Source organism: Colletotrichum phormii, assembly GCF_030913505.1.
Source record: "Colletotrichum phormii strain CBS 102054 chromosome Unknown BDP81scaffold_3, whole genome shotgun sequence".
Taxonomy (NCBI): domain Eukaryota; kingdom Fungi; phylum Ascomycota; class Sordariomycetes; order Glomerellales; family Glomerellaceae; genus Colletotrichum; species Colletotrichum phormii.
In genome coordinates, this window is record NW_026851445.1 from 1 (window position 1) to 13333 (window position 13333).

The 13333-nt window shown below is 50.0% G+C and overlaps 4 protein-coding genes and 2 non-coding genes across 6 annotated transcripts; 3 read left to right on the forward strand and 3 right to left on the reverse strand.

Annotated features, from left to right (window-relative positions):
- Positions 1-1539: 1539 nt before the first annotated feature.
- On the forward strand, positions 1540-2523 carry BDP81DRAFT_366253 (uncharacterized protein). The gene is made up of 2 exons (XM_060586519.1): positions 1540-1600; positions 1671-2523. The coding sequence occupies exon 2, from the start codon at positions 1686-1688 to the stop codon at positions 2415-2417; it is 732 nt and encodes a 243-aa protein (XP_060449386.1). The 5' UTR covers positions 1540-1600; positions 1671-1685; the 3' UTR covers positions 2418-2523.
- A 493-nt stretch (positions 2524-3016) lies between these two features.
- On the forward strand, positions 3017-3632 carry BDP81DRAFT_390131 (uncharacterized protein; the record flags this gene model as incomplete). Its single annotated transcript, XM_060587362.1, has 2 exons — positions 3017-3501; positions 3575-3632. The coding sequence occupies 2 exons, from the start codon at positions 3017-3019 to the stop codon at positions 3630-3632; spliced, it is 543 nt and encodes a 180-aa protein (XP_060449387.1).
- An 809-nt stretch (positions 3633-4441) lies between these two features.
- On the reverse strand, positions 4442-4529 carry BDP81DRAFT_t86. The gene has a single exon. It is a non-coding gene; the product is annotated as a tRNA-Cys (tRNA).
- Positions 4530-4912: 383 nt separating this feature from the next.
- BDP81DRAFT_t70 lies at positions 4913-5000 on the forward strand. The gene has a single exon. It is a non-coding gene; the product is annotated as a tRNA-Lys (tRNA).
- A 664-nt stretch (positions 5001-5664) lies between these two features.
- Positions 5665-8100, reverse strand: BDP81DRAFT_390132 (uncharacterized protein; the record flags this gene model as incomplete). Its single annotated transcript, XM_060587363.1, has 4 exons — positions 5665-6774; positions 6857-7461; positions 7518-7691; positions 8046-8100. 4 exons carry the CDS (start codon positions 8098-8100, stop codon positions 5665-5667), a joined length of 1944 nt encoding a protein of 647 aa, XP_060449388.1.
- A 3042-nt stretch (positions 8101-11142) lies between these two features.
- On the reverse strand, positions 11143-13208 carry BDP81DRAFT_417421 (MATE efflux family protein). Its single transcript, XM_060589620.1, has 2 exons — positions 11354-13208; positions 11143-11288 (listed from the first exon to the last, which is right to left on the reverse strand). Exon 1 carries the CDS (start codon positions 12813-12815, stop codon positions 11370-11372), a length of 1446 nt encoding a protein of 481 aa, XP_060449389.1. The 5' UTR covers positions 12816-13208; the 3' UTR covers positions 11143-11288; positions 11354-11369.
- Positions 13209-13333: the final 125 nt, after the last annotated feature.

Sequence of the window (13333 nt, forward strand, 5' to 3'; positions counted from 1 at the left end):
TTGTTTGATGGGAAATACATTGCGTTGTTGTCTAGGTACCAAGGGCATAAAGTGACTGCCCATTGGAGTTCACAAGACAAATAATCAGGGCCTTCGATTACTGCCTGTTGTTGATAACTTAGCCGGCCTCTCGGGCTAAAATTATACACAATCCACTCTATTTTGGCTACCGCTGAATACACATCGACTTGCGGATACATAGAGAAGAAATGAGACCTGCAAGTTGTTGGAACTCTGCACTTATAAGCACCATATCGGATCTCGCCGCTGTAGTTGCACGAGTCAGCCCTATGGATCTCCAAATGACTCGCAGCCCCCGACCCTTGCGGGTAGTTGGGCATACCAAGACCGAGTTCCCGAGCGGGCGAGGACTTGGGATCGGAATGCCACGATGGCAACTGGGTCCAACCCCTTATAAGACCACTTGCGGAACGGATCTAAGCGGATAAGCGTAAATTTTAGGAAAGAAATGGCACGAGGTGCCCATAGTTGCATGTGGTGGGCAGCACATTTGGAAATGCAGCCGGAGGTCCGTGTGATGGGTAAACATTGGCACTTTGATAAGGGGCTGCTCCTGGATATCACGACAATGTGCACCATTTGAAGAAGGAGAAGCAAACCTACAGTTTCAAAATATAAGGAAACTCCAATTCCAGCTTGCCTTGTAACAAGAAAACATGAAAATAATAGTCGGACCTCAATCAGCACTGAGAACTTTTAGCGAATAATTGTAGATATGAACTCTATGTCGTCTGAGTCTCTATCATACTGCAGTAGTGCTGTGCAAAAGAAACAACAATGAAGCTCTTAGCAAACCTGCTCACCACCTGCTTGTTTTCATGACTCGAGATGCCTGGTCTGGAGGTGCTGATTTGAACAACTGAAACGCGCATGCGTTCGATTTTCTTGGCCAACCTGTCAACGGGAACTTTTGATTGAGATTCCTACCGTTTGGATCGTGAATAGTGGTTTAAATGGGGAAGGCTCCCAATTTCGTACGTCAATACGACTCCAGACTTCCTTTACGGGATGTGTCCAAGCCATGCCCCCGGTTCCGACGTGGAGAATGTGCTTTCATTCCTGGTATCCTAAGCCGATGGGATTTGACATGTCAAAAACGTGGCATGCTTGCGCCGTAAAATCCTTATTCCTCAAGGTGCGCAATGCCCATGCCTTGGCCGACTATGTGACGCGGGCACCTTTTGGGCAGGTTCAAAGTTGGTAACGAGAAACTCGGGAGTACCTTTATTTGGCAGACTTTAATTGCTTCCTATCATCTTGCTAGGAGGCGCCTGTAAATGGAAGACTTATGGGGGTTATGGATATCAACCTGTCAGGCCATCACACTGCATTTCCTTTTCCGAGTAGGATATCTGGAGCATGGGAAATTGAGTTCGATAACTTGGCAAGCTTTGTGGGAGCAGGCTCCCGGCCATCGTGAGATGGATGGAGCCGCTCAACGAAATGGAAGTAAGTCCAAGTATATATAATAGGGACTTCAAGCCCATCTTATGATCGAGCCTCGAATGCAACTTACCATCAGACATCTTTAAGAGCGTCCGCTAATTGATTGATCTGAACATCCTCTGACCTCTTTACTGTAAGTTCTCTTAGGCTCAAAGTCTGATAACCTTGGTTCACTAAGCGTCAAAACTGACATCGTGGTCCAGACCCCCATAGCCAAGATGAAGACGATCGGTACATTTCTCCTCGCCACTTTGGCCAGTCAGGCCTCGGCGCAGTTTCAGGTCAAGATGGAAGTCCGATTTAGCGACAGAATGATCGACGTCGGCAATCTCGACCTCTTCGCCGTAACATGGCAAACCATCTACGGAGAGTCCGGCAACACCAGAGCCATCATGACAGACCGCTCTACCGGCGCCCAGACCAACGAGTGCACGCACGCCGACGACTACGACCCGGACGTGACGGTACGGGTCAAGATGAACGGCGCCTGGGGAAAGACGCCCGGCCTCGAGGGCAACGAGATGCGCGACGGCCTCGTCCAGTCCATGTGGGAGGTCCTGAGCAGGGTGTCGGACCCGTACGGGTACGAGGTTTTCAACGGCTGCCGGGGACTGACGTGGATGGAGGGCGTTGGGTACACGTCCGACGCGGCGTGTGGTCCCCAGAGTTCGAGAAATTGCCAGTACCCGTGCCGCAAGGAGAACTCGCCCGGGTTGGCGCAGTGCATGAACCATACCTGGGGCCACAAGGTCCCGTCATCGCTGCGGGTCACGGCGTACGTTGACGGTCAGCTGCAGCCTGATGACTTGATTATTGAGTTCTCTGCAACTGCCAACTCGGAGAGTGGTGGATGCGGTTGGGTTGGAAGTATTGCTGGTGCTCTTGCTGGATTCATTCCTGTTGGGGGCAAGCTGTTTTCAAAGGGTATTGAGATCGGGTGCAGCGATTGAGAGTCACTTGCCAAGTGAGTGATGCTACTGTCAAGTTGGGATTGTTGACGCAGGGTGGAAGCTCTCAGAGGCCAACTGCAGTTAGGGGTAGAATGATGAATTACTGAAATCTACTCCTCCCTCGACGTGTACTCCCTGCGCTGTATATATATCTGAGCTGCTCCTTTGTTGCTTGGACTCCTTACTACCTCTGACTAGCCCCTATCCGGGAGGGCTCTGACAGCTACTATCTAAGATTAAATGATTATCAACCCTTTAAGCTTAAAACCGGTTCTTGTTGATCCTTCATGTAAACACTGTTAACATCAACTGCGAAAGTCCCCTTGGCGTGAGGTATGTTATTGGTTAAAATGGCGGTTGCATTGAGAGATCCCAGCAATCGGAACTGACCGTTCTGTTCTCTAAGGATTTTTATTACCTGGGGTAGCGATGCGTGATGATTGGGCTGCGCCGTAGCTAACATCAACCATCAGGTCAGACGCTTCCCCAGGCAACAATATGTATACCACCTCAATATCCCCTGATGTCTTGAAAATCTACACAATATCAGTCCTAGTTGAAGATCTTGGTCGCCCGTTCGCTTCTTACTTACCTTCACGATGCCAACGCCCACTCTCTCCAGCACAAGTCTCCTCAACCTAGGACCCCTAACGACAATATGGACAGCCCTAGTATCATGCGCAACCGCAACGCCAACCCAAGCGCTAGCTCGATTCCTTGACCCCGGTGTGGTCTACTGGTCACAAACCTGCCAAGTCGACCGCGATCCGTATAACGACTGCATCCCCTCCGGCGAGTTGCTGAGCTCAGGGTACCGTTCACGCCGAACCTCTACCCAGAAGTTCCTCTTCCATCACTCCTCGGGCAGCCAGTGTCCCTCCGGATGGGCCACCGTGGGCTACGGCGTCCGCGACGAGACGTCGTCACACTCCTTGAGCGGCGTCTTCGCGGACCCGACGGTGACGGTCGACTTGCGGACGACGATGTCTATTGCGTCGGAGCTCAAGCCCAGGTTTGAGTTGGCGCCGAATTTGTTCATGTCGGCGATGGGGCCTTCGGAGACTGTGGTCATGTGCTGTCCGAGGTAAGTTCGGCATCTTTTGAAGTTGGTTTTCTTCTCAAAGGCTAGGACAGGTCTGATGATGTGTCTTTCTTAGTGGTTATACTGGGGGATTCTATGGGAACTGCTACTCTTCGACCGCTAGAGAGGCCTAAACGGCTACCACGGGCTGCCAATTTTTGAACGTAAACGAGATAGAACTCGTGGAACACACGTATACTTTCCATGGGAGAGTCGTCACGGGCAGCTCCATCTCGACGAAGGGCTCGGTTGTTTCGTTGCTGCCGAAGACAGTGACGATTGATGCGGAGAGAAGTGACAGAATTCGGAATTGTACCGTTGCGCCATATACAAAAGAGAGATCCCTCTACTGCATTTAGGTAGTTGTGGGTACATATAGTTTCCGTCAAGAAGCACGAATTACCTTGGCGTGTTGGTCACGCCGGGGATCACGCTTTTGAATAAAGACTCTGGGGATGTAGTTCAGACCTTAACTGCTGCTTCCGGAGAGGGTTCGTCGACGGGCCCGACTGAGACGGCCAGCTCTGGAGTTCCCTCCAAGGCCGGCTCATCGATGGTTACTGGTGTTATCAAAGCTGTTTGGGGGGTCGCGGTGGTGGCGAGTGCCACTCTTATGGTGCCTCTTTGATATAAGTCCACGAGTTTCACAACTCATTCTTTCTAATGATAGTGCATAGTTTACCTACCTTATCTATATATATATATGCACCACACTTATGAAGACTTGTGATGAGACTGATTCCACTTCATCCATACCCGCTCTATTTGTAGTTGAGAGGTCCCGCCGAGTCATTTACATAATGGTGGACCTTCTAGCTCAACTCTAAGTGGACAACCCCAAAATGCATGCGAAGCGAGTCCCATTTGCGGAGACGCACACAAAAACATAGCAAACTTTCCCTCTTCCACCGTCAATCTGCAGGAGATGCCAAAATGGAATCCAAGGACCGACCGCGATTCGAACGCGGGGCCTAGAGATAGTTACAGCTGAGAAACTGCAATCTCTCGCTCTACCACTGAGCTATCGATCCAAGTGGTTATTGCTGATTTGGGGGCTTGCAGGTGAGCTCATGGATGGTAGCTAGTCTTCTGCAAGCTTCTGCAAGGGAGGATGCTTACCTACCAACAACAGGCCTCCCAACAGCTGCCACTTTAGCCATGATCTGAGCAACGAGATTGGTTGACAATAAGAGGCTGACGTCGTATAGACTCATTCACTAGAACAACAATGGCTCATACCCAAACTCTTGTGTCACCCGGAAGATGAGTCAACAAGAGACCAACAAAGACCGGCTCCTCGGCTGAGCTGAGCAGGGCAGAACGGACTTGACCGGACCCATTGGAGGGCTCCACCGGTCTACAGCCAACCTACCTAAGCCCCAATCTGAGCGGGAATCGTCATCAAACAGCGGTTGCTTTCGTAGCTCAATTTGGTCAGAGCGTCCGACTTTTACAAATAAAAGATCATCGGAAGGCTGTGGGTTCGAGTCCCACCGATCGCGTCTCTTCTTTTGCATTTTGGGAGACCTCACTTCTCTCTATGATAGTCTTCCTTTTTGTTATCGTGTCTGTCAAGTAGTTGGTAGGTGATATGTACCTTCTCTGTATGGACTCCCAGATACATGAGGGGTTCGGTCTTGCTCTGAACATGCGTCGACTTTTAGTTTAGCACCTGATGCATAATAATGAAAGGCTTGATCGAATTGTCAGTCATCACTACTTCAGATAAGTCATGGCAAGTCAGGTGCCTAATGATCTTTACATCGGGGCTTGGAGTCTATCAGACTTTAGAGCGCTAGACATGTCACATCCGGCACCGCGACTTTTTGGCCACCAGCAAGTTCTTGAAACGTTCTACTCTCTACAAAGGGGAGAAAATCATCAAAATCGTGATGGGAATGCTGACATTATCGGAATAATTGCCATGAATTCATGTCAAATTTGGCCTAGGAAAAGTGTCACGAAACAGGAATGGTATCAGCACTTGTCAAGCATCTTGCCACGTGCTTTCTCACGTGGATATCACACTCTCTTAGTATATAGACTGCTCTCATGTGCTCATTCTAGATGGGTTACTTCAAGCCACTTTAACCCACTTCATATGCCCATTGCTGCGTGCCATAACTCGTGACAAAAAGAGTCTAGCTAAAAGGCCCCCGTTCTGCATTAGACCAGCATCAGGTCACGCACCGCGATATTCGCAAATGTGCTGCGGCTTTGTGGCACTGCAAACGTTCCAACCCGCTCGAAAGCACCCTGTTTACGCGGCGATTCTCGCAGAACCAAGCCTACATCCTGCACATTGGTTCTTTCTGACGATGCCTCCCCCGTTGCTTCGTTGATGGCAACTTGCCCCATGTCACCTAGCAGCATAAGGTAACATTTGAACCCGTCACTTTCTTGGACAGATTCGCGGAACCGCGCGCAGTCTGGCAGAAATTGACAAATGACAGAGGATTTGGGATCCGAGACTTCGCCGTCGTAGCAGCTGAAAAGATGTGGCGGTTGGGGTCTTCTGCCCTTTGGCGGCACGACGGTGACCGGCAGAACTTGCGCTCTGGCTTTCATGCGGTAGTTGCCGGCCAGCAGAAAATCGGTGGCTCCGGGCAATATGTCACACTCCAGTCCTGGCGAATCGAATGTCTCCTCGCAAGCAAAAGAGTTGAATACCTGGTTTGGCACATGAAAACAGGATTTCCCAATTTTGCTTCCTTTGCTGACAACCATGGATGCCCAGGACCACGACGGGATGTGACTGGTGTGAAGTCGATATGCGTCTGGGATAGATGGAGATTGTTGGTCAGTTTGGTCTCCTTGCGGCCCCTCGGGCGGTAGGATGGTCCATAGGAGCTCAAGCCCCAGCTCTGCATATGAATCTGCTACTATGCCGGCGAAGTATTGTGCTCCATCGAGACGGAGGATGTGTCGAAAGAGGCCGGCGACAACTGTCAGCCTCTCTTCGGGGTTGGACGGCGTCATGGCCTTGTATAGATCGAGCACATGTTCGGGATTCCGGGCGTACCCTTCCGAAATCCAGACGGCCTTTTGAAGGACGGGCGGTCGATTTCCTTTTCCAAAGTAAACTGGGTCACCGCACTCGCAGCTGGGCTGTTTGAGGCAGTCCCACACCAGCTCCGACTTGTGCAGATAGAGCAGCCTGCGAGACAGCAAAAGGCGTTGGAACGCAGGGGCATGCTTGAAGAGCCCCATGTGCTCTTCCACCGCGTCCAACATTTTGTAATTTTCGCCATGCTCATCGGGTGCCAGCATGGCCTTCTTGCGAATACGATATGGTTCCACCGTTCCAGTGCATAGCCTGCCGGGCATGGATGTGATGCGTGCGGCCGAATTTACTGACTTGAATGGCAACGGAGTTAACCGCGTGATCGGCGCCGGCTGTGCTGTTCTTTCGCTCGGAGCCGAAATTGCTCAACCTGATGTCTTCGGTGCTTGTCAAGGCGATGGTGAGGTATGACCGTTCAAAGATGATGTCCTCTTGAGCCAGGTGCCAGTTTACGTCTGCTTCAACATCTTGAGTGACGCAAAAATCTTGAATCCAAACGTATTGGACACCTAATACGCTAGCGATAGTGATGGCTTCTTGCAGAGGCACAGGTATCTGCCACCAGTGCAAACGCTTTTCGCGCTCCTCGAGGTTTTCCGAGGTTGTCGACGATGAAGGAGCCGGCAACGGACCGGCGTACCCATGGACGATGGTGATATAGGGCCCCTTGACTGAGCAGGAGCTGACCAGCTTGACACCGTTCCGCGGGGTTTTCCCAATATCCAGAAACCGTCGAGGAGCAAGACCAGGCTCACCCGGGTACAATTTCGCACCACATGCCTTGTGTTTGGCGTTGCATTCATTGACCCATCCACGGATCGTCTTCTGCCGATGCTCGGAGTCTGGCTTGGTAGAAGTCTCATTTCGGACTCCGATGGACTTCCACGGCAGCGGTTTGTCTTTGAATGTGTCAACATCCATTCCGAGAGTCACTCCACGTTCATCATTCTCTTACCTGGCTTCGTGAACAAATCGACCAAGCCCGTCGCTTCAGCGACTTCGTTCGCGGAGTTTCGATATTTGACCAATGCTGTAACGCTGACAGTCTCGGAAAAATCAATCAAGTCGACCGAATCATCAAGAAGCTTCTCTTTGGGAACGTCGAGATCGGTGACCCAAAAAATGGCAACTTTGATTGCGTGACAAGTTTGGCATCCCCCCTTGCTGGCCTTGATAATGTGTCAAGTTGGGATGTTGACGCAGGGTGGAAGCTCTCAGAGGCCAACTGCAGTTAGGGGTAGAATGATGAATTACTGAAATCTGCTCCTCCCTCGACGTGTACTCCCTGCGCTGTATATATATCTGAGCTGCTCCTTTGTTGCTTGGACTCCTTACTACCTCTGACTAGCCCCTATCCAAGAGGGCTCTGACATAATGTCCTTGAGACTGCGTTTAATTTCACCGCATTCGAGCGGTCCTGCTCCAGGCCTTAGCCGCTCTCTTTTAGGCAAACGAGCCTTTTCAAGACCGAGACAAACCGTACACGGCTGTGACTTCTGGTCCGCATCGGGATGGGCTTGAACCTCGGTGCCCGACATCGTGTTTTCTCAACGTTGGCGGACCTCTATACAGTGGTGATTGTTACGGGCTGGACCCAATTAATGGATCCGGGCTAGCGCCCGGATATTCTATTACAATTAATCGCGCAGGCTTTATTATATTTATAACTAGTCTTTCTTTATAATGTTACGGCCAGCTAGTCGTAGTGAGGTATGTTTGCAGAAGTTGAGGCTGCGGAACTGGTAACAGTAATCGTAGTCGGGGATAGCTTCAAGGAAACTATGTCTGTCAATCGTAAGGGTAGGTAAGGCTTCGGTGATCAATCGTAGTCTTGTCAAGGTAGTAGCTGAAAGCGGATGTTAATCCTGATACGAAGTTAATTGCTGAAGAGCTATGGAAGTCTGTCCTAGAGTCCAGCTCAAGTCCATCCTTATATACAAGTCCTGATCCTGAACATGTCCCTTGTCCCTTGGGTCGTCTTGGGTCATTCTGATCCAGAATGATCGTTTAGCCCCCAAGTCGTGTTGGATCATATTGATCCCAAATGATCCTTATCTTATCATCACGTGACTTGTACCATAGTTCTTCCGTTCCGTGAGAGGGTGCCTTGTGTCCCCTTGTCCTGTGCATGTATGGCGTATCGTAACCGTCGTAAGCCTGCGGGGCAGGCCCTGTTCTTGGTCGTGCATGTTGGGTCGTAACAAGTTATTTATATATCTTTTTTTATTAATTTAGATTTTATATATAAAAAGTACTCTTATATAATTATTATAAATTAAACTTTTAATAACTTAAATAAATTTAAAATAATAAATGTCACGGGCTGGAGCCCTGTGTGGGCTTAGGCTACGCCGTAAGCCTTACGAGCCGTGTGTTACGACCCAACATGCATGACCAAGAACAGGGCCTGCCCCGCAGGCTCGCGGCGGTTATAATACACCACATATGCAGGAGATAAGGGACACTAGGCACCCTCTCACGGAACGGAAGAACTATGGTACAAGTCACGTGATGATAAGATAAGACATGAGCGGCCATGGTGGGGCCATGAGCGCTCATGCCAAGTAATGAGCGCTCATGCCGAACAATGAGCGCTCATGCCGAACAATGAGCGCTCACCCGATCAGAGGAACTGATCATTGACAAGGGATATGTTCAGGACCAGGACTTGTATATAGGATGGACTCGAGCCGGACTCTAGGACAGACTTTCCATAGCTCTTCAGCAATTAACTTCGTATCAGGATTAACATCCGCTTTCAGCTACTACCTTGACAAGACTACGATTGATCACCGAAGCCTTACCTACCCTTACGATTGACAGACATAGTTTCCTTGAAACTATTCCACGACTACGATTACTGTTACCAGTTCCGCAGCCTCAACTTCTGCAAACATACCTCACTACCTACGATTACTGTTACCAGTTCCGCAGCCTCAACTTCTGCAAACATACCTCACTACGACTAGCTGGCCGTAACACCGTGCATACGTACTTAAGTGCAGCAGAATGAATAGAGAGGGATCTGTTCATTACGTACCTTTTGGCTGAATAAGCCCGGGTGCGCATTTAACGCAATGGTTTATTGTGTCTGCTGCCACATTTGCCCTTGTGGGGCCCACACCGTTACAATCTGTTACGGGCCAAGCCCTCCACATGGGATGCTCTCGGCTATGCTCGGCTTGATAATAAGACATCCAGGTGGATACAAGGGAGACACTAGGGTAACAGCAGATAAAAGGACACATAGACCTAGCTATAGGAACAGGAAACCTTCCCTTCCTCATCTGAGGATTCTCAATTGAGAAAGGAAGTACGAGTTGCAACATTGCTCTTACCGCCCTTGACACAATCTATATGAATACTCAGTTATTTTGTTATAATTAATTATATAACGTGGTTTACTAGTCAGCCGCGCATATCAGTCAGCCGCGCATTTCCTTATGGTATACTAAGTCGCCTACATTTATAATTAATATCTTTTTCATTGTTGATTATATAACGTTCAAATTTTTTCATTAGTCTTTGATAAGAGTCACTAAACTAAATAAAAGGTTTTAAAAATTAATTTCTATTTAGAGAAAGAGTAAATATATTATATCCTTATCAAAGACTCATTTTTCTATTCTACTACTTATTCCAATATAAAAAGATTAAAGTGTCTTTTTTTATTAAATTTAACTAGTTATAACGTTATTTTAAATATATTATTGTCATGGTAGCAAGCAGGTTGTTTGGCAGGTGGATGCTGGGCAGGCGGATCAGACAATCTATTGCTACGGGCAGGCTCTATCCTAAGCAGGTACAGGCTCTGTTGACAAGACGTAGCTCAAGGAGCTACGTTTCTGGACATGCGCGACAAAATATAGGATGCAGGGTTTTATCCAGCCTCAGGCTTACGTAACCCGGCCACCGGATTACTCAACACCAATCTCAAGGTTGGGGGCTAGGACAGCGGGTCTGTGACAATTATAAAGATACTGAAATCTTTCTAATTAGTTATTATTCAAAGAAATTAGGTAAATATGCAATTTAGTATGCGATAAGGAAATGCGCGGCTGACTGATATGCGCGGCTGACTGGTAAACCACGTTAGGCTTTATTATATTTATATTTTATTTTTATAAAAGCTCTGCTTATAAATCTCTTTTTATTAGCTTAGATTCTATATATAGAAATTACCCTTACGTGGCCACACGAGGGCTGGGCTCTTAACAGTGATGCAGAAAGACCGGCTGGACAGGGCTGTACTTTGGACGGCGAGCAAGGTTAAATGACTCTAATATTGAATGGGAGTCCCCAACGACGTTATCGTCGAGATGGAGCCGGCCGGCAGGTTGCTAATGAAAGTCGTGCTGCAAGGATGAAGATTTTTATAGACGGGTTGGCGCAACTTCCCCTGAGCACACCGCCAGTTTGGTGTTAATTAAACTTTGCATCGCACCGTTCCATTGTAATGGAGTCTCGCTGACATAAGGCAAATAAAAGGCTCCACTGAAAGCGGGCTGAAACGGTCCGGTCTTTTCTTTCCCGCGAATCCGTCTCAACACCACTGTCAAATGCTGTCAAGCTGCATATGTCACCAAAATACCATTCTTTAGCGGCACATTCAAGAGGAAACTAAGGATAACGGTGCTGCCAAAATGAAGTCTCTTTGCGGTTGATAGTAAAACACGGGCAAAAAGATTGAAAATTGACCAGAGTCTGACCTTGGGACCAATGAATCGTAAGAATCACAAAGTCTAATTAACTTGTCTATGGTATATATGTATGCTAACTCGCTTATTTTTGAATTGAAATGAATCCATTACATGCCTTCTCTGTCTCTAACACTTTCGACACAGTCTTGCCATCGGATGACCTTCAAGTAAATGCACTCGATGATGGCGATAACAACCATGCCGCCACCGAGGCCTATCCAGGCACCATCTAGCTCTAGGCCCGGTGATCCCAGCTCGAGCCAGACTGCGAGCGGTACTGCAGCCAGATAGTTCACGGCAAAGACGACAAAAGCCGCAACGGCCTGCCGACCGAGACCGCGCAGTACGCCGTTGCATCCGCTGATGATGGAATCGATGAGCTGGAATGCCGCAACCGCGAGCATGGAGTCGGACGTGAGCCGTTGGACCTCGGCGTCCTCGGAGAATACAAGGGCGAGCTGGTGGCGGAACAGGAAGATTAGGATAGCGTCTAGGACACCGACAACGGTGAAGACGATGGCGTATACGGTCGTGGCTCGCCGAGCGGTCGCTACGAGCCCACCACCGATCAAGTGGCCAATGCGGGTGCTGATGGCAACTGAGATTGAGAAGGGAATATGCCACATGACGACAGAGATCGTCGTCAAAATAGTCTGCGCGGCAAGATGCTCGGTGCTCAGGTAGGATGTGCTAAGCGTGAGGATCTCAAAGGCAGCCCATTCGCCCAGGTTAACCGCCGATCCGGCAATGGAGAGCCGCACCGGCACGCTCCACTCAGTGAAGGCCTTGCGAGAGAATCCACCCCAGCACTGGTGCGACCACTGGCCCCAGACGACGATGTAGATGAGCAGAAGGACGGGACGTAGGTCGTTGGCCAGAGCCTGGCCGAGGGCGGCGCCCTCCAGGCCCATATTCAGCTTGAACGCGAAGAGCCAGCTGAGGAGGGCGTTGATAGGGGCGCAGATGATGAGGACGACCATGGCGCTTTTGAAGTCGCCCTGGGCCTGAAGGAACCTCTTGAGGGCTTCAAAGGCGGCGTAACCTGGCATGCCGATCAGGCTCACGCGCAGGAACGTGCCAGCCTTGACGGCCAAGTGATGCTGCTTGACAAACAGTGACAGAATCGAGGGCGAAAACACCCAGAAGAGCCCAATGGGCACGGTGGCGAGGGCCATGAGAATGAGCATGCGTTGAACATGGAGACCGACGGCAGTAAGGCGCCCGGAACCGTGGGCCTGAGCACAAAGGGTGTCGAGGGCAGTAGCCATCCCTTCGTAAATAGCGAGGCCGATGATGTTCATGGTCGTCAGACCGATACTAGCGGCGGCGAGGTCATCGGCGCTGAGGTGGCCAGCCACGAATGTCGTGATGACAGTGAAGGAGTACTGCAGCAGATAGGTGGCGATGAGCGGTAATGAGTACCGGCAGAGGAGCCATGCTTCCGACAGCCAACCACCGCTACCCACCGGTTCAATGTCCGGCTTGTGATGCGGCTGATCCGACAGCAACGGCGTGGTCTCGCCGGTGCGGTCGTCTCGGTCGCGGGGGTCCATGGCGGGGGGGGGGGGACGGCTCTACTTTCGGTCGCAGAACGAGGGTATGAGATGACACGGGAAGGGTAGGGCGGAGAAAAGGTGAGGTGGCAGGTGTTGCTTTTTTAATTAGGTCTTTAGCCAGGGGCCCAGCTGAGGACTTTAGGTTCCCGTAAGGTTTGCTTTGATTAGCCCAAAGCTGAGGTGTATCAGAGGAGTCTGTGTGTCTTCCGGGTTGTCTTGCTTTGTCTTTGTCTCTTCTTCTTTTGCTTTCTCCGTCTGGATTGGGTGGTGTCAAACGCGTCTTGGGATCGGGCCGTTCTGCACCGCGAGAGCGAGGGATGGAAGGACAAGAACCCAGCTTACACAACTGTCCGTGCGACTGCAATAAGAAGAGAAAGTTTTCACGCCGGCAATGCATTCCGACTCCCGTCGACTCCGGATACTGTACTTAGAGCGGGTCAATTGGTGGATGTATCTCCACTACTCCGGATCCCCGAACCCGCAGCACTCTGTAGGATCGCGCCACCTCGGGGAGA

Coding starts and splice junctions, on each gene's coding strand:
- BDP81DRAFT_366253 (XM_060586519.1), top strand. CDS start 1,686: ATGAAGACGATCGGTACATTTCTCCTCGCCACTTTGGCCAGTCAGGCC.
- BDP81DRAFT_417421 (XM_060589620.1), bottom strand. CDS start 12,815: ATGGACCCCCGCGACCGAGACGACCGCACCGGCGAGACCACGCCGTTG.